The sequence below is a fragment of the Myotis yumanensis genome, unplaced genomic scaffold (assembly GCF_028538775.1).
Source record: "Myotis yumanensis isolate MYYU_CA2020_CCGP unplaced genomic scaffold, mMyoYum1.0.hap1 SCAF_3, whole genome shotgun sequence".
Taxonomy (NCBI): domain Eukaryota; kingdom Metazoa; phylum Chordata; class Mammalia; order Chiroptera; family Vespertilionidae; genus Myotis; species Myotis yumanensis.
This window is the reverse complement of record NW_027223754.1, coordinates 162159136-162184425: the sequence shown is the minus strand read 5'-3', so window position 1 is coordinate 162184425 and position 25290 is coordinate 162159136. Positions and strand designations below refer to the sequence as shown.

The window sequence follows — 25290 nt, the reverse complement described above, 5'->3', positions numbered from 1 at the left end:
TATATGCCATCCATGGTATTAACTAGGTGGTAGTGACTTTTTTTTTTTTCACCCAAGAGGAAAATCCCCCTAAAGAAAGGATGTGGCCTTGGCTGATGTGGCTCAATTGGTTGAGCATTGTCCTATCCACCGAAGATTCATTGGTTCAATTCCTGGTCAGGACACATGCCGGAGTTGTAGGTTTGGTCCATGGTCGGGCACATGCTGGAGGCAACAGATCAATGTTTCTCATATCTCTCCTTCCTCTCTCTCTAAAATCAATAACTTTTTATTTTAAAAAAGAAAGGATATAGCCCTAACTGGTTTGGCTCAGTGGATAGAGCGTCGGCCTGCAGACTGAAGGGTCCCAGGTTCGATTCCAGTCAAGGGCATGTACCTTGGTTGTGGGCACATCCCCAGTAGGAGGTGTGCAGGAGGCAACTGATCAATGTTTCTAACTCTCTATTCCTCTCCCTTCCTCTCTGCAAAAAAATCAATAAAATATATATATTTTTTAAAAAGATATAGCAGGGGGATAAATGGTAATGGGAAAAAATAAAAAATGAAAGGATCTGTAGCAAGTGAATTACAAAGCTAAAGCTAAACCTTGCCCTTTTTTAAAATATATTTTTATTGATTTCAGAGAGGGAGAGGGAGAGATAGAACCATTAATGAGAGAAAATCATTGATTGGCTGTCTCTTGCACGCCCCCTACTGGGGATCGAGCCCACAACCTGGACATGTGCCCTTGACCGGAATCGAACCCAGGACCTTTCAGTCCCCAGGCTGATGCTCTATCCACTGAGCCAAACCAGCTAGGGCTAAACCTTGCCTTTTGTTGCCCCCCAGCTCCCCTTCTGTGACATGTACTGCCTGTGTCCCCTGGGCCTTTACCTACTTGCCTTTCGCCCTCCAGTCTTGCTCCCTCATCCCAAACCCTGTCTCTGGAGAAGGCAAGAGAATGGGAGCATTTAGCCTTGGCTATCTGGTCCACTTTTGGGTATATGCCCATGTGTGTCAAATGAAGGATTGGTTTAGCAGATGCACACTGCCTGAAAAATGCTGCTCATAACACTCTGCTAAGAGGCAGCATAGGGAACTAGTTAATAGCATGGAGACAGCTCAACTACCTGGGTTCAAATTTGAGCCTGTTTCCTCATCTGTAAGATGGGGATGATAGTATCATTTCTACCCTATAACGAATGCTCTTATGATATTAAATGCATTACTGTATTTAAGTGCTTAGAATAGTACTTAGTCCACAATGTAAGCACTACATAAGTGTTTGTTTTTATGTTTTTTCAACTTTTTCAGCCCAGCTAAGCCCATCCGGATTTGGGTGTGAGAATGAATGGATGGGGCTATAAAACTGGGTGTAGAACTTTCCAACGCATCCCAGTGGTTGGGTGATTCCTAGCAGTGTTTATCCCTGATCCTGGCCCAGACAGAAGTATCCAGCTATCTGAAAGGCCTTCTACTTTGGGGCACATGAGCAGCTGAGTAGAATGTTAGTATGTTCCACTTGAACTCATTTCCTCTTCAAGTGGGAAGGTCATTTTGGTGTCAGATTTGATACACACCACCATCTTTTACTAAGAGGCTCCTGATTTTCTGATTTTCCATTCAGCTGGACACATGATTATTTGATTTGGAGCTTTTAAGTGATCCTGAGGAGAGCAGAAACATCACAAGGAACCAGGAGCCAATGGACGAGAGACAGGAGGATTGGGGCTTGAGAACCAACTGTACTGGGCTCTGAAGCTTGGAGGATGACCTCTTCCTAGAAATTCAGTCCTTGCTCAGAGAGGGGAGGGGGTTTCCCAGCTAATGGCCATGGCCCTGAGGCTAGGTCCAGGTTTCATTCCCCATCTCTCTTCTCCTTGACCCCCATCCTGTGGTTGTCCCTGTCCCTTTTATTATTTTTTGCTACTACTTCCCCATAGAACTACAGAACAGAATTATAAAACAAGTTTGTTATGCTTGGGATCAGATCTAATGTTATAAAAATTATTTCACATTTGCTTTAGGGTGTTTATTTTTTGCAATACATTTATATGGGCTCATTGTAAAATAATCTGATGCAAATACAGAAAAACACACAATATGAATATGTGAATGTAAATCTGTAAATATGAATATGTGAATGTAAATCTATATACCATATATATAATGGTATATTAAAATACACATATTGACATAAATATATTATAAATACATACAGAAATATATTAAAAATGACAGGCTCTGCTCCATTAATCCCTCTATTCATACCATTGTTAAATGTTCTGGTTTAATGTTAGAGATTTTTTTTTAATAAAAAACGGAATTATATCACTCATGCTATTCCATAACTTGTTTTTTTTTTGTTTGATTGTTCTTTTTACATAAACTATATCTTATTTTTCTTTTTAAAACAAAATCCACAGGAAGACTATAACAAGCATTCATATATCTCTGGTATCTTTATATGTCAGTACATATAAGACATTTTTTAACAGCTGCAAAACATTGTTAGGGCTTTTGAAAAGCATTTCAAGGCTATTCTACTTCAGACTAGCAAAACCCTTGGAAGGTAATGAGGCTTGATGTTACTATCCCCACTTCACAGATTAGTAATAAATTGAGCTGGGACTAAAACCCAGCTCCTCTGTCCAGGCTCAAGTTCAAAGCTCTTTCCACAATCCTGTGCTCTTTATAAACTTGTGATTCAAGTGAGGGATTGAATTATGTGACTCAAGTTCAAATTGGTCATCATTTATTGATCTCTTGATACTTACAGAATTTCCTACTTCTTATAAGTAGAAAGGAGTAATAAAAAAGGGTAAGTTCTCTGCCTTTGAGGCATTTAGAATAAAATATAGTACATTTAAAAAAGTCCTAGAACACTTGCTATACAACATGTAAATAAACATTGATTGCTAAGGTATTGGCAAAAGGAACTGAGTACTGAGAAAACTGATATTTCATTGATCATTTATGAACTCTCTGCTGGGTCCCTAACCATAAAAGAGATATGTGTGTCATGTACACACAGCACCTGCATTAATTTTACCATCCCAATGTTGAGAATCCTTGGAGAAGTTGTAGTTCTTGTTTGTTTAAATAGTCTTCCCTACTAGATTTTCAGCTCCTAAAAGAAGTTGATGGTGATGAAGAAAAATGATGATAGAGAATGGTTTATTCGATAGAATTCATCAGGAAAAATCTAACTGCCAAAGACTAGAGTTTTGAATTCTTTGGTGGAGGAAGGAAAGAAAAGCAGAGCCAATTGAATCTGTATGTTTGGAGAAGTAGTTAGTATTTACCAAGCATGTCATTAAAAACTAAGAAATATCCTGGTGAATGAGTTTTCCTAGTTCTTCCTGACACTCACAACCCCCATTCCACCACCTTATACTCAAGGAGAGCTAGATCCTCATTAAGGAGAGCTAGATCCTCTGTCTTCCACATACAATCCAACTGATGGAAGAAGCAAGGCTGGTAGGTAGAGTGAGTGCTGGAAGTCACCATGGTACTCATGTTAGTGCCCCCACAAACTATATTTTTAAAGAACTCCAGCCCAGTTTGGTTCGGTGGATACAGCGTTGGCCTGCAGTCTGAAGGGTCCCGGGTTCAATTCCGGTCAAGGGCACATGCTTTTGAGTTGTGGGCTCCATCCCCAGTGTGGGGCGTGCAGGAGGCAGCCAATCAATGATTCACTCTCATCATTTTGATATTTCTGTCTCTCACTCTCTTCCTCTCTGAAATCAATAAAAAATATATTTAAAAGAAAGAATTCCAGCCCTAGCCGGTTTCGCTCAGTGGATAGAGTGTCTGCCTACTGAGTGAAGGTTCCCAGGTTCAATTCTGGTCAAGGGCACATGTCCTGGTTGTGAGATCAATCCCCAATAGGGGGCGTGCAGGAGGCAGCCATCTCATCCTTGATGTTTCTATCCCTCTCTTCCTCTCTGGGGAAAAAAAAAAAAAATATATATATATATATATATATATATATATATATATATATGATTTAAAAAAAGAAAAAATAATTCCATGAAAGGCTATGCCCTTTTTTCTAATAACCCAAACCACTTGAGTTTCCAAGTAAGTTATTTTTGTTGTTTATCCTATTTCTCTTCTCTTGAAATTTAAACTCTCTCTGAGCTCTGAAAATAAAGGTAAGAAAGAGGCAGAAGGCTGGCCTTGCCGATAGCGACTAACCCACCGTTAGCCGAGGAACTCGGTTTCGACTGGAAAATGTGGAGAAACTCGCGCCCCCAAGAGGTCTTAACGCCCGGATCAGCAGGACCCGGTAGGCTGGCATCACGTGACGATGCAGCGCAACAGATAAACTACAACTCCCAGTGCTCCGCGCGGCCCGCCGGCGTTACGCAGCTTTCGCTGATTGGTCGCTGGGGATATTTGAAAGGAGGGGCTGGCGCGGAAACGAAGGTTACATTTTGGATCCTTAGCAGAGTACTCAGCCTGGCGGGTAAGTCTTAGACCTGCAAAGGTGGGCACCTCTGGGGCAGCAAGGAGGAACTCGTGAACTTGTGTACGCACCAAGGTGAATGGCGTTCCCAACACTGACTTGAGGGAGAGGCAGGGGCGGCTCTGCCAGGGAGGGTCGGAGGTCTCGGGACGCCCTGGTAGGTGTTGAAGGGCTCTGTGGGGCATTGGGGTGGTGGGACGGGTAGAGTGAGTCCAGGGATCGGCCGCCTAGAAGGAAAAGCGGAAGTTTCGGTTTATAACGGGAGCCCGGCGTCCTGGCCTCGGCTTTTTTCCTTTAAGATTTCTAATGAGATTCTTTGCTCCTGCTCTTCATTTAATTCCATTACGAATCTTCTCCGCCCTCTCTAATCCGTCTCCTTTCCCCTAGCCCTCCAGCGCCATGAGGAGCTTTAAAGGAGTCAACTTTGGGACTCTGCTAAGCAGCCCGAAGGAAGCTGAAGAGTTGCTGCCTGACTTGAAGGTGTGGGTGCTGTCTGGCTCTACATACACCTGGCTTTCCAAGCTGAGCTGTTTTGTTTCTGCCTTATTGGAAGAGACAGATTAGTAGCAACTCCATTTATAGTTCCTTTCCTTATCTCTTTCCCTTTGTCCCATTCACATCTTCCTCTCCTCCTAGGAGTTCCTGTCCAAACCTCCAGCCAGTTTTCCCAGCTGCAAATTTGATGCGGAGAGAAGACATACTTGTGATGCCATTCTGAGGGCTTGCAACCAGCAGCTGACTGCCAAACTGGCTTGCCGCAGGCACCTGGAAAGCCTGCTGGAGCTGGCAGAGCTGGCTTGTAATGGCTACTTGGCGTCCAACCCCCAGTGCCCACCCCTCTACCTGGAACGAATTCTTTTCATCTTTCTGCGGAATGTTGCTGCACAGGGAATCCCAGAGGCCACACTCCGATTAGCTCAACCCCTCCATGCCTGTTTGCTGCAGTGTTCTCGACAAGCTGCTCCCCAAGACTATGAGGCTGTGGTTCGGGGCAGCTTTTCTCTGCTTTGGAAAGGGGCAGAAGCCCTGGCGGAGCCACGAGCTGCATACTCAGCTCGACTGAAGGCCTTGAGCTTTCTAGTATTGTTAGAGGATGAAAGTATCCCTTGTGAGGTCCCCCACTTTGCTTCTCCAACAGCCTGTCGAGTGGTAGCTGCCCATCAGCTATTTGATGCCAGTGGGCATGGTTTGAGTGAAGCAGATGCTGACTTCCTAGATGACCTGCTCTCTAGGCATGTGATTAGACTCTTGGTGGGTGAGGAAGGGGACTCCCCTGGTCCTCTGTCTCCCCAGAGAGCCCTCTGTCTCTTGGAGCTCACCCTGGAACACTGCCGTCGCCTCTGTTGGAGCCACCTCCATGCCAAGGCCACTAGGGCTGTGAAGAAGGCCCAAGATTACCTAAGGAACACCAGCCTGGCTCCCAGCCTCCAGATATGCCAGCTGGGGGTAAAGATGCTGCAGGTCCAGGAGGGAGAACCCCAGGCAGTGGCCAAGCTCCTGATCAAGGCATCAGCTATCCTGAACAGCAGCATGGAGGCACCGTCACCCCCACTGCGGGCATTGTATGACAGCTGCCAGTTCTTCCTCTCAGGCCTGGAGCGGGGTAGCAAGAGGTGCTATGGACCTGATGCTATTCTGAGCCTCTTTGCTCTCCTTGGCGGGTACTGCTCCCTCATTCGACAGCTTCAGGATGGTGTGAGTTATAAGGTCCTGGAGATAGGGTGGGAATGTGGCTCTAAGCCCTGGCTCCCTCCTTGGACTATGCAGCTTAGTCTATCCCGAGAGGGCAGTGGTCCGTCCTGATGTCCTTCCTGCTCTCTGGGTTGTGTCAATTCTCTAGGACTCTGGGTCAGTCTTTACCTTGGAGCTCACACTTTATCTCTGTTCCTCAAACTAACCTTCCCCTTCCTTCCTCAGGTCTGTGGGGACTCCTCCAAGCAGCAGCAGTCTTTGGTTCAGCTGCAATTTCAGGGACTTCACCTCTATACTGTGGTGGTTTATGACTTTGCCCAAGGCTGCCAGGTACCGTCTGGGAATCAAAAAGCCTGGACATGTCCTAGGATCTGGGGTTGTTCAGCTGCCCTCAGTAGAGCTTTGGGGTGGCTATGGCTTTAGGTATGGGGTGGGGTGGGTGTCATGTACCTATTATGTCTCCTCTCACCCTCAGCCCTTCTTGTCCCTTCAGGTAGCTGATTTGGCTGACCTTGCTCAGCTGGTGGAAAGTTGTAAATCTACTGTTTGCTGGATGCTGGAGGCCTTAGAGGGCCTGTCAGGCCAAGAGCTGACTGTCTACCTGGGGATGACTGGTTAGTGCCCTGGGGCCCAGCTACAAGGTTCTTGGGAGGGCCATCACTCATTAGGCAGGCAAATAGCACTTACTGGATGGTTCTGACCACTGTGGGGGCTCCTTATGGTTCAAGGAGGGAGTGAAAAAGATGTGTATAAGTATCAGTTACTCTATATTTAACAGCAGAAAAGAAGTGATGAAACTAACTTGTAATAGCAGATACTACTTTTTTCTCATTGGTTTTGAAATCTGGTTTGGTATTTGTTCCATGAAAACATTTGTACTTGATGTGCAATTTTATGACCTTTCTATATAAAGAACATTTACAATTTAATTTTTTAAAACCAGATGAAACATTCACCTAGTTCAAAATTCAATTTGCACAAAAGAGCATACAGTGAAAAGCTCTCCCACTCCTAATTCTAGTTACCCAAGTCTGCCTCTGCAGAGGCAATAATATGATCAATTTCTTATATATCCTTCTGGAGATATACTATGTTTTTATTAACTAACATATATACTTCTCTCCCCCCTTTTAATTAAAATACACTTACAGAAAAGTACTAAAATCATAAATGTACAGCTTGATGGATTTTTTTTACAAAGTGAACGTACTGTACTTTGTAACCAACATCTAAATTTTTTTTTTTTTTTTTTAAATATATTTTTATTGATTTTTCACAGAGAGGAAGGGAGAGAGATAGAGAGCTAGAAACATCGATGCGAGAGAAACATCGATCAGCTGCCTCCCGCACATCCCCCACCGGGGATGTGCCCGCAACCCAGGCACATGCCCCTGACCGGAATCGAACCCGGGACCTCTCAGTCCGCAGGCTGACGCTCTATCCACTGAGCCAAACCGGTTTCGGCTGTAACCAACATCTAGTTCAAGTAATAGCATCATTTAGACTCCATGTGCCCCCTTCTGTTCACTCACCCCCAACAGCAACCTCTGTCCAACCAGCATAAGTTAGTTTTGCCTATTTTTGTATTTTATAATAAATTTCCCCCTCAGTTTACAAAAGGCATGGCCCTTTAGTCTAAATCATATACACCTATTGAGTTCAGTCATTGAAGGTTTTGGAGAGCTTGTTATATTCATGTTTTCAGTGGTTGAACCGTGTTATAGAGATGAAAATATCAGCAGGGGTCAAAAATTATTAGTATGAAAATTCTTCCCACAGAGTATTGAAGACTGACTTTCTCTTCCAGCCATCTGTATCTACTCTGTGCTAAGCACTGTTTTGAATACTTGAATATTGTCAGTAAACAAAAGATTCTTGCCCTCATGGAGCCACACCCTGGTTGGGGGAGAAAGATAATAAACAGTATAATAATTGAATTGTCAACATATTAGAAAGTGATCAGAAGTATGGGGGAAAGGAAAGGTAGAGCAGGATAAGGGAATTAAGATTTCAAAGTAGGTGAGGGGGGCAAGTTACCATTTAAAACAGGATGGTCAGGGTAAGCCTCATTGAGAGGATGCATGAGCAAAACCGAGGATGTGATGGAGTTGGCCACGTAGACACCTGGGAAAGGACATCCCTGTCAGAGGAAATAGCCAGTGCCAAGGCCTTAAACTAGGAGAGGGTTTGGTGTGTTCAGGGAATAGCAAGGAGGCTCTGTGGCTTCGGTAGAATGAGGGAAGAAGAGGGAGGAAAGGGGCAGGCCAGAGTATTTTCCTAAAATGCTGACCTTTGAAGTGAGATGAAGACAGGGATTGGAATGTGAGGAGAGATGAGCCCTGTTTGGGAATGAGGACTCTGCTTTTGTAAAAGGAGTGCAGAAGGCCTGGCTGGTAAGGAGGACATGGGCTAACTTGGAGCAGGAAGGGGAGTGCTACTCCTTTCTCATTCCCTAGCAATAGGTGTTCTGTCTGATCTGGAAGCTGCTGAGCGGTCCCAACAGGAGAGGGCAGTGGGAACCATTCCTGTGCCAACTGTTCTTTCTCTCTTGCAGCCTCTTACACGAGTAACTTGGCCTACAGTTTCTATAGTCACAAGCTCTATGCCGAGGCCTGTGCCATCTCCGAGCCCTTCTGTCAGTGCCTGGGCTTGGCGAAGCCAAGTACCTATCCTGAAGTGCCTCCTGAGAAGGTATGAGGATGGGGAGGGAGGTTATGTTGGGGGAAGGAAGGGGCTTGAGTAGCATGAGAGGGCCTGTCCAAGACCCTGCTTTGGAGTACGGTGTTAGGAGCTACGTATTGGCACCATTACTTCTCAGACCTCACCTGTACTGTCATTTAATTAATTTTACTTATTTATTTATAAAAGAGAGGATGAAGGGAGAGAGGAGGGAGACATTGATGTGACAAAGATACATAGATTGGTTGCCTCCCATACACCAGGGATTGAGCTTGTAACCTAGGTATGTGCCCTGGCTGGGAATTGAACCCGAGAACTTCTGGTGCACGGTACAATGCTCCAACCGAGCCACACTGGCCAGGGCAATTTTTTTTTTTTTTTACTCTCTTTTTGTTCTAAGCCAGTGGTTCCCAGCCTCGCTGCACATTAGAATCACCTGAGTAAACTTAACAAAATTCTAATGCCTGCCCTAAGCTAATTACATCCAATTGCATCAGAGTCTATGGTGCTGGGGCTCAGACATCTGGATATTTAAAGTGTTCTAAGTCAGCCATGGGCAAACTACGGCCCGCGGGCCAGATCCGACCCGTTTGAAATGAATAAAACTACAAAAAAAAAAAGACCGTACCCTTTTATATGATGATGTTTACTTTGAATTTATATTAGTTCACACAAACACTCCATCCATGCTTTTGTTCCGGCCCTCCGGACCAGTTTAAGAACCCATTGTGGCCCTCGTGTCAAAAAGTTTGCCCACCCCTGTCCTAAGTGGTCCTTTGGACAACCAGAGGGAGTCCCACTATCTTAAAGCAAGAATACCCATGAAATGAGGGGTTGGCTGGATCGGCAGGCAAGGTGGGTCATAGAGGGCCTTGGGTTTCATCACGAGGTACATGGATTGAAGTGGCGGCATGATAGCAGATTGGCGTCTTGGATTTCTCTGGCATCACTGTGATGAGTAAACAAAGTGCAAGGACAATACCGGGTACCCAGGCTGCCCTAGTAGCCTAGGGCAGAGAGGGTGGGTGTCTGAACTGAAGGAGCGTCCCAAGGGATAGAAAGAACTGATGGGTGAAAGAAGTCAAGGCTTAACCTGGTGGGGGAGGGGGAAGGAGGAGTCAGCTGATTTATGGGAGGATTATAGGAGGAAGAGGAGGTTTTCAGGGTGAAGACTGAATATGTGGGTGGGTTGGATTGAAGCCTCAAGTTGAGAGCACCCAGGGTATTTAGTTCTTAGGTGTCTCCTGCTTTAGGGCAGGGGTGTTGGTCAGAGGACCCCACCCACCCCCACCAGGTGATATATGTACCTGTAGCTGCATGTCCTCTCCCACTGTTCGTATTCATTGGGTCCCCTCTCCAATTTGGTCTGTTTCCTTTCTCTGGTCAGTTGCACAGGTGCTTCCGGCTGCATGTAGAGAGTTTGAAGAAACTGGGTAAACAGGCCCATGGATGCAAGATGGTGACTTTGTGGCTGGCAGCCCTACGGCCCTGTGGCCCCAAACACATGGCTGAGCCAGTCACCTTCTGGGTCCGGGTTAAGATGGATGCAGCCAGAGCCGGAGACAAGGAGCTACAGCTGAGGTGAGTTGGGAGGAGGTAGGACAACCACGTTTGCCCCATGGCTAGGGCTGGCTTTTTGTATTCATGGTTATGTTCATCCTTATGTCTGAAAAGGGCACTGATTCCTCCATTATTGTTCGCTGAGTGCCTACTGTATGCCAGGCACTGTGCTCGGTTCTGGGGAAACGGTGGTGGCAGGTAGTGTTGCTTTCACGACTGGAAACTTTCTGAGCTCTCAGTAAGCCAAAGCTGGGACTCCTTGGCCTGGGGTAGAGGCTCCTTGCTTCACGGTTCCCCAGGTGCTGAGCCCACCCTCTTTCAGAACTCTGCGAGATAGCCTGAGCGGCTGGGACCCGGAGACCCTGTCCTTCCTGCTCAGGGAGGAGCTGCAGGCCTACAAGGCGGTGCGGGCTGACACAGGGCAGGAACGGTTCAATGTCATCTGCGACCTCCTGGAGCTGAGCCCCGAGGAGACACCAGCTGGGACCTGGGCTCGAGCCATCCATCTGGTGGAATTAGCTCAGGTGCTCTGCTACCATGACTTTGCCCAGCAGACTGACTGGTAAGGGGGAAAGTTGGGGAGCCCACTCTTGTTTCTTGCCCTGGGTCTTCTGACTCTGTGGAGCCTGTTTCCCTCTCTATATGTCCCTGAGCACTCCCTTCTGTTTGAGGCCAGCGGTCCTGCAGAAGGCTCCAATTAGTGCACCCTCTCCTTCCAGCTCTGCCCTGGATGCAATCCGGGAAGCCCTACAGCTTCTGGAATCAGTGAGGCCTGAGGCTCAGGCCGAAGACCAGCTCCTGGATGATAAAGCACAGGCCCTCCTGTGGCTCTACATCTGTATCCTAGAGGCCAAAATGCAGGAAGTATGTGGGGCTGAGCAGCACTGGGTATAGGAATTGTGCTCCCTGGGTCCCCGTAAGCTAGCACTGGCCCTGTTTTTTTTTTTTACCCTGATCTCTCATCCAGGGTATTGAGCGAGATCGGAGAGCCCAGGCTCCTAGTAACCTGGAGGAATTTGAAGTCAATGACCTGAACTATGAAGATAAACTCCAGGAAGATCGTTTTCTATACAGTAACATTGCCTTCAACCTGGCTGCAGATGCTGGTAAGGACCATGGTCATAGTGTGCTGGGATAGTCTCCTCTGTGGCTTCCTAAGAGCCAACCGGACACCCCAGGTGTAGGGGAGACTGGCCCTGTAGGCTGGGAGGTGAGTGGGCAAAAAGAGCAGAGGGTGTTATGGAGAAGGTGGCATTCTCCCCAGATGGCCCACGCTGAGAGAGTGGCTGGTCCCTTTCTTCTGACTTACAGCTCAGTCCAAATGCCTGGACCAAGCCCTGGCCCTGTGGAAGGAGGTGCTTACAAAGGGGCAGGCCCCCACTGTGCGGTGTCTCCAGCAGACAGCAGCCTCGCTGCAGATCCTAGCGGCCCTCTATCAGCTGGTGGCAAAGGTAATGGGGCAGGGCATTGACCCAGAACAGAAACCCAGTGCCTTCACTTTCTTTGCCCATGTACTTGCTGAGAAGCCAAGGAACCCAGTGTGGGCTCTATCACAGGCCTCTCTGAGTTTAAATCCACACTCCATCATTCATTAGTGCGTGGCCTTAGGCAAATTACTTAACCTTCTAAGGCCAAGTTTCATTCTTTCTGAAATGAAGGTAATAATAATAACTACCTCATAACATTGTTAGCATTTGGTGAGATAATGCATGGGAGATGCTGCACATAAACAGAATACTCGAATGTAAACCGTAATTATTATATTAATTATTAGATAATTGGAGACCATAAACGCCTGAAAAATATATACATGCCTGTAAACACAGTTCTACATATTTACATGCATTGTCAGAAGGTTTTACAGACTCCCTGAAGCTCTTCCTTGGATCCCACATTAGAAGTGTGGGCCCACATTAGGAACCCCTGAAAAAGAACATGGCACTTAAAGGATCTTTGTTATTGTGGGTCTTTAGGCTCTATTTCTAGCACAGGGAACCTGGGAATCTTCCTCAGCCATAGATTTGAGTCTTGGCTCTACCACGTACCTATTATGTGAATGTAGACAACTTAACCTATGTGATTCTTAGTTTCCTCATCTGTTAAATTGGGATTAGAATTGCTATGAAGATAAAATGAGTTGATGCATGTAGACCTCTTGGCACAGTGCTTGACACAGAGCAAGTACTCAGTAAATCCTGGCTATTGATGATGACTGGCGTCTAGGCTTTCAAACAGAAGCGGGTAGGAAGGTCTGCAGGCTCCCTCACTGCTCTCTGCTCAGGCTCCCTGAGAAGGGCTGATGGTTGCTCTGTCTGGGTAGCCACATTCCAGCCAGAGGTCAGACCAAGGTTCCAAAGGGCTCAGGAGCAGAGGGTAGAAATAGAGGCTTGAGCAGGAACTGGGTAAACTTGCTGCTATTGGCCAACCAGCCCCTGCAGGCTCTGGAGGTCCTCCTGCTCGTACGGATCGTCTCCCAGAGACTAGAGGACCACGCGAAGGCAGCTGGCTCCTCCTGCCATGTCGCCCAACTTCTGCTGACACTCGGTTGTCCCAGCTACGCCCAGGTGAGTGCCCAGCCTGTCTAGCCTGGGGGTTGCAGGGGAGACATGGCTGTAGTAACCCATCTTTTCTCTTAGAAGATAGGATACAGCTTCACTGCCTTCTACCACCACTTTCAGCTGGAGGCTCATAAAGTGTGGAGTGGTTGGGAGGCAGGCATCCAGTTCCTCTCACTGCAAAGCCAATTGTTCATTGAGTCTAATAGATTCTGCATCAGGAATATGATGCCAGTCCTATATTTGTCATGAATTTCTGTTGCCCTGGTTGATCCTCCTTCACTTAGGACTGTTACCACGTACGTCTCCTAGCTGGTCTCCTTGCCTCCAGTTTCTTCCTTTTCCACGTTTGCTACTCTCATGGTCTTTTTAGGAACAGATCTGATCTTAGTCTCCTTCCTACTTAAAGGATTTTAATCTGGCTTCTCCATTACCTAAAGGATACTGTCCAGACCCTTCACTTTGTACTGACACCTTCTGTGTTCTGGCTCACATTTTTTCTTGCCACTCCCTACCGTGAACCTTATGCCGATCTGTCCCGGTTACTTTATATTCCTTGCATGTGCCTCTCTGTCTTTGGTTGTATTAGTTTCTCCGCCCTAAACACACCTTCTCCCCCCGACCTGCTTATTTTCATTCAGTAAACCTGTACTTTCTTTTCGGGGCCTAGCTCAATTCTTTGCTTCTTCGTGAAGCATTTCACATGTTCCTCAAGGGCAGAATCAGCCCCTTCCCCCGAGTCCCCATAGCACTAATGGTATTATATCACGATTATATTGGATTGCCTGTGCGCCTACTGCATTGCAAGCTATTGGTTGGAAGGTCCTACTTACTCCTTGTTCATTTGTCTTTCTAACATAGCGGTTAACCAAAAGGTACTCAATGAACATTTTAGTGAGTGAATAACTCCTGTGTAGATTATAATATTTGAAATGATATTTAATTAGACATGTTTGACATTTGCTTGCGAGTGCTTTAATCCACTTTAATTTGAAGGCTCGGGCTGCCTCTCCTCACCAGTATGCTTGCAAACCCCGATTGCTCCCTTAGTTACACCTGGAAGAGGCGGAATCAAGTCTGAAGCTACTGGATCGTACCACTGACATGTACCTGCTCCTTTCCCTGACCTGTGACCTACTGAGAAGTCAACTTTACTATGCTTACCACAAGGTATTCCCCACGTTCGTATACCCAAAGATCCTGGGTATTAGAAGGATTTTAGGATTTTCTAGATCTTTGTCTGGCTTCTGAGAATTCCCTGGAGCTAAGAATATTCCTGACCCCGAGAAACAATGCTGTTTCCTAGCTTTGCCTTCCAAAGAATTGTTCACCAGTGTTCCTCCAATAGAGATACTTTCCTTTCCCTTTTTCTCCAGTTTCCTCAGGGCAAGGAGGAAAGTCTCCCTGAATGGGAACTGGGATGACACTGGAGCCCTAGCCTGAAATCCAGTGGGATCCAAAAACACCTGCACTTCCTCATAAACTAGCTGTGTGACTTTTCCAAGTCTTATGCCCACTCACGTTATAGTGTTGTTGTTGTTTTTTAGCTTCTATCATTCTGAGTAGCAGGGGATTGGGCCCGATGATCTCCAGGGGCATCTCAAGCTCTGAATTGCCAATCTGACCTCACTGCTCTCCTCTGGCCCCCCCCCCCCCCCCCCCACTTCTTCAGGTGACAGAGGGCGCCTCTCTGTTGCTGGCTGTGCTTCAGGATCCTGCCCTCCAAAAGTCATCCAAGGCCTGGTACTTGCTGCGTGTCCAGGCCCTGCAGCTGGTGGCAGTCTACCTTAGCCTCTCATCAGACAGCCTCTCAGCCTCTCTGTGGAAGCAACTCTGTGCCCAAGGTGAAAGAATAGGGTGAATGGCCCTCCTTGGTTGATGTGTGTGGTTTGTGCACTGTCATCTCTTCTCAGCCCTCGTCCCCTCTGCTGTCCAGCTATGTGGATGAGCCTAACCAGAAGCTGCACAGAACAGGCCTGGGATAGCAAATGAGTTTCAGTTCTCCTACTGACTCTAATCCAGTGGTTCTCGCCCTTCCTAATGCCGCGACCCTTTAATACAGTTCCTCATGTTGTGGTGATCCCCAACCATAAAATTATTTTTGTTGCTACCTCATAACTGTAATTTTGCTCCTGTTATGAACCGTAATGTAAATATCTGATATGCTATATGTGTTTTCCGATGGTCGCGACCCACAGGTTGAGAACCACTGCTGAATCGATTGCCTAGTGACTGCCTGGGATACTATACCAACAGTGTTTCTGAGACCCCATGTAGTCTCAGGGAGTTCTGTGATTGATTAGCTCTTCCTGCCTTGGGTGCATATGGAAAAGAGTAGCAGCATTTGCTATCTTAACAGTTGAAGGTGGTGAAGTTCAGGCCACATCATCTCCCTTCTTGTCCCCTCCTCCCTCACTTGCACAGGCTGGCAGACACCTGAGACAGCACTCATCGACTCCCACAAGCTTCTCCGAAGCATCGTCCTCTTGCTCATGGGCAGTGGTGTATTCTCTACTCAAAAAGCAGCCATGGAGACACCTTTTCTGGACTATGGTGAGTCCAAGGAGCAGAGCAACGTCCTGTAAGAATAAACAGGCGAGATGGTGGGGCTGGCAGTTTTGTCTCCAGAGGATCCAGGCTATGACTGATCATGGTCTTGTCTCTCTCCTCTACTACAGGGGAAAATCTGGTACAAAAATGGCAGGTGCTTACAGAGGTGCTGAGCTGCTCCGAGAAGCTGGTTTCCCACCTGGGCCGCCTGGGCAGTGTGAGCGAAGCCAAGGCCTTTTGCTTGGAGGCCCTGAAACTTACAACGAAGTTACAGATACCGCGCCAGTGAGTACAGGGACCAAGAGGATGCCAGTTCTGGAATCTGAGTGCCTGTGCCTTGACTATGGGTTCCCAAACTATTCCACAGATTAATAACATGTTATGGGTGGAGGGGTTGGTGGAACCCTTCCCGTGGCTAAATAAGTGGAAATGCTGAGTTAATCAAGTTTGACTTTTTTTCTTTCCTTTAGGACTTCTCATGTCCTCCAATATGCTAATACACATTATAAATCTCCAAATGGGAGATCTAGTGTACAGTCTTTCCTTAAATCTCTTTGTCCACAGGATCCTTTTTTTTTTTAAATAATGCAGTTTGGGAAATCCTGTCCTCACACATAAGGAGGAGTTGGTTTGAGGGCAGCGTAGGTTTTCCCCAGGGAGCGGAGGCTGGAAAAGACTGATGGCTCTGCCTAGGAAAGGAGCAGAAAGACTCTCCAGGAAGGCAAAGGATCCCACTAACTGGTTATTATCTCCTCTCCCAAAAAGGTGTGCCCTGTTCCTGGTGCTGAAGGGAGAGCTGGAGTTGGCACGCAATGACATTGACCTCTGTCAGTCGGACCTGCAGCAGGTTCTGTTCTTGCTTGAGTCTTGCACAGGTGAGCAGCCATGCCCATGCCCATGGGCTATGGTAAGAGGGACACATACACTATTTAACAAATCTTTCTATGTCAGGGTTTGGTTTCCTTCTAAATCAGAGACTTCTGGTCCCAGGGCAAAACTCCCTTTATTTCAATCAGACCATTGGTGCCCCTCCTTCGGATAACCTGTCCAGGACTAACCCTGTTGGTTCTAGTTTTCAGTATCATCTAATACATTTGGGCCATTTATGGTTAAATGGAATTTAAATAAAATTTAAAATTCAGTTCCTCAGTCACTTACCACATTTCACACGTTCAGTAGCCACATGTATTTAGTGACTATTGTATTAGACAATACAAATATAGTGTCCTCAGGAGGCTTAAGCTAATGATAAAATATTGTATTTATGATGTTTTTTTTTTTCTTATCAACCCCTTTTATCTCTAGTAATTCATTTGACCCACACAATACCCTGAAAAGTCAATTGGGGCCATGGATTTTTTTTTCCATTTGTAAAATGAGAAAGTTGAGAAATTCAATGTTTTAGGCCAGAATCACGGGGCTAGTCAGGGGCAGAAGCCAGGATTAAGAGTTGGGCCTCCTGGTGCTCACCTGCTTTACTGATCCACGCAGTCTTCTGAGCTGCAAATAATGGGGGCTTTGCTGGCTGTGTTGGTCCATTGTTGAAAGGAAAGAAAACATTAGGGATTTTATTAAAACAAAAGAATAAACCGTACTAATATTTAGTATGCTAGTACAGTAATATCTGAGTAATTAGTAAGTAATTAACACACATATGAGGGAGTTGGACCCTGGGGTAGCTCGAGAAGCACTTGGCATCATGTCTCCTAGTTTTATCATTCTTGTTCTGCTCTCTCCTCAGAGTTTTGTGGACCAGCCCAGCGCCCAGACTCTGTGAAGAAAGTCCACTTGCAGAAGGGGAAGCAGCGGGCCCCGGTCCCCTGTCCTCTGGAGCTCCCAGAGGAGGAGGTCTTCCTCAGAGGCCCTGTTCTGGAGCTGGTGGCCACTGTGGCCAAGGAGCCTGGCCCCATTGCACCTTCTACTAACTCCTCCCCAATCCTGAAAACGAAGCCCCAGCCCAGCCCTGGCTTCCTGACCCATTTGCCCACCTGTGACTGCCCACTCTGTGCCAGCCCTGTCCTCTCGGCAGTCTGTCTACGCTGGGTGTTGGTCACGGCCGGGGTGAGCCTGGCCTTGGGCCATCAGGCCCAGGGTCTGAATCTCCTGCAGGTGGTGCTGAAGGGTTGCCCTGCAGCCACTGAGCGCCTCGGCCAAGCCCTGCAAGCTTCCCTGAATCACAAAGTACCTCCCTACCCCGACTCGCGCCTCTTTGATGAGATCTTGGCTCAGGCATACACACAGCTGGCACAGGAGGGGCTGAGTCAGCCATCAAACAGCCTGAGGAAGGTCCTAGAGTCAGGGCTGAAGTTTGTGGCAGCACGGATACCCCACCTGGAGCCCTGGCGAGCCAGCCTGCTCCTGATGCAGGCCCTTACGAAGTTGGCTGGCCTTAGCTGCTGCACTACCCAACTTTTTGCAAGCTCCTGGGGCTGGCAGCCACCATCAATAAAGACTCCCCCAGGCTCAGAGCCCGCTAAGCTTCGGAAGCAAACGCATTCTAGACGAGGGCGCCAACAGGCGGTCTCTGCGGCCCTGCCCATCCACAAGACCTCTCGGAAAGGTCGGGAAGGTGGAGGAACACCATGTACACCTAAGCCCCCTGGCCGGCCTACGCAGGCTGGCCCTCGAGTCCCTTTCACCGTGTTTGAGGAAGTATGTCCTACAAAGAGCAAACCTGAGGTTCCCAAGGCCCCCAAGGTACAACAGAGAGTCCAGACGCGCCTGAAGGTGAGGTGGGATCGGGGCCAGGCAGTGTTGGTGTTGGGTGGGGATGGTCCCAGAGGAGAGTTCTATGGAGCAGGGGCCCTTATGGAATAGCTTCCCAGGGCCTGGCTTCACCTTGAGCTCCCCAGTTACCTGCAGGACCCCTACATCTTCCACAGGAAGAACTAGTTCGAAGTCTTCCTTTGTTTTGAACAGAAGGCACTTTCCTTAACTTGAGGATTCCTTTCCCCTTTCACCCTTCCTCCTCATCTTCTAGTGCCCCCTCCTCTCCCTGTTTTCACACCCAGGAGTTACTGCCCCTGACTGAATGTGGCAGTATTTGTGGGAGGTTAATTCTCAAATCTTCCCCAATGGCCTCTGTGTTGGTGCCGCACAGCGCCATCTGCTGTCAGATGATGTCTTGTCACTGAAGGCCCCTTGGACCTTCTCTCTTTCCCTCCCATCCCAGGTGAACTTCAGTGATGACAGTGACTTGGAAGACCCAGTAGAGGCACGGCTTGCAGAGGAGCCCAAGAGACGGGGCACTGCTTCTCGGGGGCGAGGCTGGGGCCAGGCTAGGAAGGGCCCAAGTGTGAAGACTGATGTGGTGGCTGACCCAGGTAGTGCCCTCGGGCCCTCTGGCCGCAGCGGCAGGATCCGGAGGGCCAAGAAGGTGGCGTCAGGATATGGTGAGGAGCTGGGCCCTGAGATTATGCGGACCATCCCTGAGGAGGAACTGACTGACAACCAGATGGAAATGAGCTTTGAGATCCTCCGGGGCTCTGATGGGGAAGACTCGGCCGCAGGTATGATGGCAAAGGTGGGAGGTAGAGATGCATATGTTTGGGGGAGGCTGCCTGGGACCAAAGCACGGAAATAACTAGTGCCAAAAGACGGTCTTTTGTTGGCTCTGGACTGGACCCCAGAAGGGAAAACAAAGGGGATGGCAGGAGCAGGGAGCTCTGTAGAAATGTCATGTTCTCCCCAGATGGGAAGACACCAGCTCCAGGGCCGGACACAGCCATAGGAGAATGTGAACTGTTGAGACGGGATTCCAGCAAAGAGGAGCTGCCCATCCTATGCCCAAGCAAGAAGACAGACAAGGATCTTGGTTCTCGGCGCCAACGTCCCGCAGCCCCTATAGCCATTGGTGAGGTCCAGTCACTTGCAGAGGGCTGAGCCTTTAGGTCTCTTGATCCCAATGCTTTTCCAGTCTGTCCTTGGTTCTGGCTTTGGATCCCACCTGGATCTGGTAGCCTCTGAACCTGGGTTTGAGTTCCAGCACTCTCTGCTACCTGTGTGCCAGCCACTCAACCTCTCTGAGCTTTTGACTTAACTGTCAAATGGGTTTGGGGAGGATGGGGCAAGTTCATGCATGTGAGTTACATAGGACCCTACTTGGCACATTGCCCTTTGTAAATGGTAGCTGCTACTTTCCAAGGGGGAGCTGACATAGGGACTCCTTGGCAAGTTCCTGTCAGCTAGGAAGTAGGGGGCTCATCTATAGCAAGTGTCGACCTTCGTCTAGGTGTCTCTACCGTGGATTCCATCTGTGACTCACTGAGCGTTGCTTTCCGTGGGATCAGTCACTGCCCTCCTAGTGGGCTCTACGCTCACCTCTGCCGCTTCCTGGCCTTGTGCCTGGGCCACCAGGATCCCTATGCCACTGCCTACCTTGTCACCGAGTCTGTCTCTATCACCTGTCGCCACCAGCTGCTCACCCACCTCCACAGGCAGCTCAAGTGAGTGTCCACCGTCCCGAAGACTTGTGCTGTGGCAGATTCGGGGGGAGGGTCCCGACTTTGAAGGAGGGAGAACTCACCCCTACTTGTGTTGCTTGCAGCAAAGCCCAGAAGCACCAGCCACTGGAAATAGCAGACCAGCTGCAGGGGCTGAGCCTCCAGGAGAGGCCTGGAGGTATCCCTCTGGCCCGCCTCCGGCACCTCTTTTCCTTCAGAACATCGGGATCTGGCCATTTCCCCCAGGCTGAGAAGGAGAGTTTCCAGGAGTGCCTGGCTCTGATCCCCAGTGGTATGGTGGCTCTCCTGTCCTTTTATTCATCTTCTTACTGAAAGGCTGGGTGAAGGTGTTTAAGGCATTAGTTAGCTCACATAGATTTATGATCCTTATGGAAGGACAGGTCATACCTTTCCATTGATTAGTCATTTGTTATTTTCACCAAACACACATAACCTAAATCTGGAAGTCTTTTTTTTTATAATATATTTTTATTGATTTCAGAGAGCAGGGAGGGGAGAGAGAGAGACAGAGAAACATCAGTGATGAGAGAGAATCATTGACCGTTGCCTCTTGCACGCCCCCTACTAGGGACTGAGCCTGCAACTTGGGCATGTGCCCTGACTGGGAATCAAACCTAGACCTCTTGGTTCATAGGTTTACACTCAACCCCTGAGCAACACTAGCTGGGCTGGACGTCTTTTTTTTTTTTTTTTAACCTCAACTTTGACTTACCAACAAATTCAATGTCTTTATTCAGGGGTAAGTCCAGATGTCCACGGGCTCCCTATGCTAGCATGAAACACGTTCACAGATTATTTGAGTGCCTCCTGCTGTGCAGGGCCCTTTGTTTATTTCTGTAAGGGACACAAAGAAGTATAAGACATGGTCTCTGCTCCCAGGGAACTCTTAGGGAGAGCATCTTGACCTCCAGTGACCAGGGGAGACTTCTTAGAGTTGTCTTGAGTGCCAGATAGGGATTGAGTGCAGAAGACATTGAAGGGAATTCCTTGTAACAGCTGAAATGATTCTGGGTATATTCTGTGTCAGAGGTGACTGTGTGTGTGTTGGCCCTGGCCTCCCTCCAGCCTGGAACGGCGGGCAACACCCTCCTGCTGACCCGGCTGGAAAAAGACAATCCCCCAGTCACTGTGCAGATCCCAACTGCCCAGAACAAGGTACGTTTCCTGGGCCAGGGAGCACAGTTGGGCTGGGGTAGGCTTCTGGTCAGACTGCTCACATTCTGTGGCTGGGAGATAGAGAGATGGTGATCACGTGGACAAGCAGAAATCTCACAACCCCATCTCCCAAAGCTTCCTCTGAGCTCGGCCCTGAAAGAATTTGATGCCATCCAGAAGGAACAGAAAGAGAACAGCAGCTGTACCGACAAGCGAGAATGGTGGACAGGGCGGCTAGAGCTGGACCATAGGATGGAGGTGTGTGCCCCCAAGGTGGGGTGGGGTCAGGCCTGTCCTACGAATGGCCTGGGGGTGCCAATGTCTTCTTTCTCAGGGGTGCCCTGTCAGTGCTAAGGTATCTCGAATCCTTTCTGGAATTGTAGGCCTAAATAAAAAATTACGTTATGTGGGAAGGACTTTAAACAAGAGCCCCAAACCTGAGGGGTTATGGCAATGGAGCACTTAAAGGTATACACACACAGGAAGAAGGACTGACGCCCATGCCTCAGCTTCCCAGCTTTAGCTTTCATTGCCCACCCGGCTATAGTGATATGTAACAGAGTCTCACCAAGTGAAAAATGTTTCTAGTTTCTTGCCTTTTGGCAGATACGTAAGACAAATACACACATTGGAAAGCCCACTTCCTCATCTCCAGAATGTCGGTGCCTGTGGGGAAAGAAACTTGGCTTCATCTCCGACTGAAGGTCCTGTTCTTCTGCACTCAGGTTCTCATCACTTCCCTAGAAAAGGATGTGCTGGGCTGCTGGAGGGGGCTGTTGCTGCCACTCAGTGAGGACCCGGGCCCCGCCCAGGAGGCCTCCCGCCTACAAGAGTTGCTGCAGGAATGTGGCTGGAAATATCCTGATCCCACTCTGCTGAAAGTGAGTTGAGAAATCAGCCAAGGGAAAGAAGCTAGATTTAATTCCTTCCCACCTGCCACTGTGAGTAGAAATGGAAGCTATGGTACTCACTGACCACTCTTCCCCTACAGATCATGCTCAGTGGTGCCAATACCCTCACCCCTCAAGACATTCAGGCCCTGGCCTATGGGCTGTGCCCCGCCCAGCCAGAGCGAGCCCAAGAACTCCTGAGTGAGGCAATAGGACGTCTTCAGGGGCAGACAATACCAAGCAGTAGGCACCTTGTCTTAGTGCTGGACAAGGTAAGGAGCTAAGGGCCAGAGAGGCAGTGCCTGGTGGGCAGTGGGCACCAACGCACCCTCTTCTGACTCCTGCATATACCCGGCTAGGGACCGTAACCTCTGAGTGCTTTTTGCCCAGGACCTGCAGAAGCTGCCATGGGAGAGCATGCCCAGCCTCCGGGCACTGCCTGTCACGCGGCTGCCCTCCTTCCGTTTCCTACTCAGCTACGCCATCATCAAAGAGGTAGGATTCAGGCAGTGCAGACTGGGGCTGATTGGTGGCTATTGGGAAGATAGGAGAGGGTCTTAGGAATGGATCAGTCATGGAATGGGGCTTGGAGTTGTTGGCGCCAGACCAGGATCCTAATCACCAGTGTCTCCTCATCAGTCTGGGGCCTCGCCAGTGCTGAGCCAAGGGGTGGATCCTCGCAGTGCCTTCTACGTTCTGAACCCTCACAACAACCTGTCAAGCACAGAGGAGCAATTTCGAGCCAATTTTAGCAGGTCAGGAGGATAAGAGTAAGAAACGGAGTGGGGAGGGGTAGCAACAACGCATAGGGACATGTCCTTTTCTCAAGAATCAGATGTGACAGCCCACCTTCTCATTAGTATTCCCACTGCCAATTTGCCACATGACCCTTATTCCTTTTATTTTTTCAAATATATTTTTACTGATTTCAGAGAGGAAGAGAGAGGTAGAGAGATAGAAACATCAATGATGAGAGAGAATCATTGATCGGCTGCCTCCTGCAAGCCCCACACTGGGGATCGAGCCCGCAACCTGGCATGTGCCTTTGACCGGAATCGAACCCAAGACCCTTCAGTCCACAGGCCGATGCTCTATCCACTGAACCAAACGGGCTAGGGCATGACCCTTATTCTTACTCCTACCTTTTCCCTGCAGTGAATCTGGCTGGAAAGGAGTGGTTGGGGAGGTGCCGAGCCCGTTACAGGTGCAGGAGGCCCTGATGGAGCGTGACTTATATATGTGAGTGCTTAGGGTGGGGAGGTGGGGAAGCAGTTGCAGAGAGGGTATTGCTCTGGTTTGCTTTGGGGTTTTAAAGCCCCTGGTTGACTCAGAGCACCTCTGGAGACATAGCAGAGGCCTAGTATAGCTACGTCAAACTCATCTCACCTTCTGCTTTAGCTATGCCGGGCACGGGGCTGGTGCCCGCTTCCTGGATGGGCAGGCTGTCCTGAGGCTGAACTGTCGGGCAGTGGCACTGCTATTTGGCTGCAGCAGTGCAGCCCTGGCTGTGCATGGAAACCTGGAGGGGGCTGGCATCGTGCTCAAGTATATCATGGCTGGCTGGTGAGTCTTGAGGGGCAAGGCCCATCCTACGTCCCCACCCCAGGTTTTTTCCTAGGTCTGAAGTTTAAATCCTTCCTCCTCTGTGCCCCACTTTCCTCCCATCCTAGTTCCAAGGGACTTCCTCATTAGCTCCATCTTCTCTACTCACCCATCACCGCTATTAATTGTATGTTCCTATGTGTTCTGTTTTAGAGTCCTTTGTTTTTCTTCTTCTTTTTTTCCAGTCCCCTGTTTCTGGGTAACCTCTGGGATGTGACTGACCGTGACATTGACCGATACACGGAGGCGCTGCTGCAGGGCTGGCTTGGAGGAGGCCCAGGAGCCCCTCTTCTCTACTATGTCAACCAGGCCCGCCAGGCTCCCCGACTCAAGTATCTTATTGGGGCTGCACCTGTAGCCTATGGCTTGCCTGTCTCCCTGAGGTGAGCCCTTGGAGCGGTCCTATCACTGATGGAAGCCATGTGACTCTTCTACCTCCCATACTTAGATTGAACCCTCAGGATAAATATTTTTAAGTGATTTCCCCAATATTTTATATAAAATATTTCCTTTTAACTTAACCTTAATATAATAAAGACTTATGACTTAAACCCAGCTTTGTGTAGTTCATTTGAAAACATTTGAGGACAAGACTATTGCCCCCTCCCACTGTGTGTTACTATAAATAGAACAGCTTGCAGGAGTGCATCTGAGAGCATCGGGAAGAAAGGCAAAACCATAGGACAAAACGGGGCCTGGCTTGGCCTCAGCAGAAAAAGCTAAAAGAGAGGGGCATCAAGGTGCCCTAAGAGGGGACAGAGTTGTTAAGGGTAGAGATGGACCCATTGAGAATCTTGACCAGATACCATCACATCTGTCCTGTCTTTGCCGTCAGGTATCCTGGGAGCGACACCAGCTTTAATGCCTCACTTCCCGTGCCCCCTCCTAAGTGAAGGTTAAAGGCTGATTTCTCCCCACATATAGCTGTTACACTTGTCAGTGTACTTTGGTAGCAGGTTCTGTAGGGTTCTGCTGCTTATATATAGTTTTCTCTCCCCAATTAGATTGCTAATTTCCTCAGAAACACATATCTTACACGTTCATGTATCCCTCACATCTAACACATGGTATAACTTATATATTGATTAATAAACTTATGCCGACCCGGCCAGTGTAGCTTAGTGGTTGAGCACCAACCTGTGAGCCAGGAGGTCACAGTTATGTTGGATTTCCAGTCAGGGCACATACCCAGGTTGTGGGCTCTTTCCCATAGGGGTTGTGCAGGAGAGATTGATGATTTCTCTCATCATTGATGTTTCTGTCTCTCCCTCTCTTTCTAAAATAAATAAAAATATATTAAAATAATAAACAAACGTGGGCTGTACTTGGTTGACAACGTGCCTCCTCACTGTCCTCTCTACCACCAGACTCTCTTCTGCTTAATTTTTCCAAAGCACCACTTTCCCAATGCTATCCCCCCTCCGCCAGAGAACTTCTCAGGCTTCCTGGCTAATCAGTCACTAGGTCCATACCACACACGTGGAGTCGCATACATTGCTTTGTAATGTTATAGTTATGGCCTCACTATTTTAAAGATTTTTAAGCTCCTGGAAGCAGCAGTCGTGTCTGCTACAACTTTACTACGCTAGACGTGCTATGTTTTATGAAAGGCACGCGCCGCTGCCTTTACTAGGAGGCGTGACTCAGTGGCGCCCGGCCCCAGGCGGAGGATCATAGAGATGTCCGGGGCAGCG

The 25290-nt window shown here is 48.4% G+C and overlaps 1 protein-coding gene across 1 annotated transcript; it reads left to right on the top strand.

Moving 5' to 3' along the window:
- The first annotated feature begins 4415 nt into the window (after nucleotides 1-4415).
- Nucleotides 4416-24127, top strand: ESPL1 (extra spindle pole bodies like 1, separase). The gene is made up of 31 exons (XM_070407738.1): nucleotides 4416-4450; nucleotides 4838-4930; nucleotides 5087-6145; nucleotides 6368-6472; nucleotides 6636-6756; nucleotides 8697-8833; nucleotides 10209-10402; nucleotides 10704-10943; nucleotides 11101-11245; nucleotides 11349-11487; nucleotides 11693-11832; nucleotides 12811-12945; nucleotides 13987-14106; nucleotides 14609-14780; nucleotides 15361-15489; nucleotides 15615-15771; nucleotides 16252-16361; nucleotides 17228-18213; nucleotides 18659-18995; nucleotides 19178-19339; nucleotides 19718-19931; nucleotides 20033-20220; nucleotides 20977-21104; nucleotides 21240-21362; nucleotides 21830-21985; nucleotides 22096-22266; nucleotides 22385-22489; nucleotides 22634-22749; nucleotides 23150-23233; nucleotides 23393-23557; nucleotides 23782-24127. The coding sequence occupies exons 2-31, from the start codon at nucleotides 4850-4852 to the stop codon at nucleotides 23981-23983; spliced, it is 6321 nt and encodes a 2106-aa protein (XP_070263839.1). The 5' UTR covers nucleotides 4416-4450; nucleotides 4838-4849; the 3' UTR covers nucleotides 23984-24127.
- Nucleotides 24128-25290: the final 1163 nt, after the last annotated feature.

Excerpts from the sequence above, each read along its gene's own strand:
- ESPL1 (XM_070407738.1), top strand. The coding sequence starts at position 4,850 with ATGAGGAGCTTTAAAGGAGTCAACTTTGGGACTCTGCTAAGCAGCCCG. Across the intron at positions 21,986-22,095 it reads CTGATCCCACTCTGCTGAAA|ATCATGCTCAGTGGTGCCAA; the intron begins GTGAGTTGAGAA and ends CTTCCCCTACAG. Across the intron at positions 22,490-22,633 it reads GCTACGCCATCATCAAAGAG|TCTGGGGCCTCGCCAGTGCT; the intron begins GTAGGATTCAGG and ends TCTCCTCATCAG.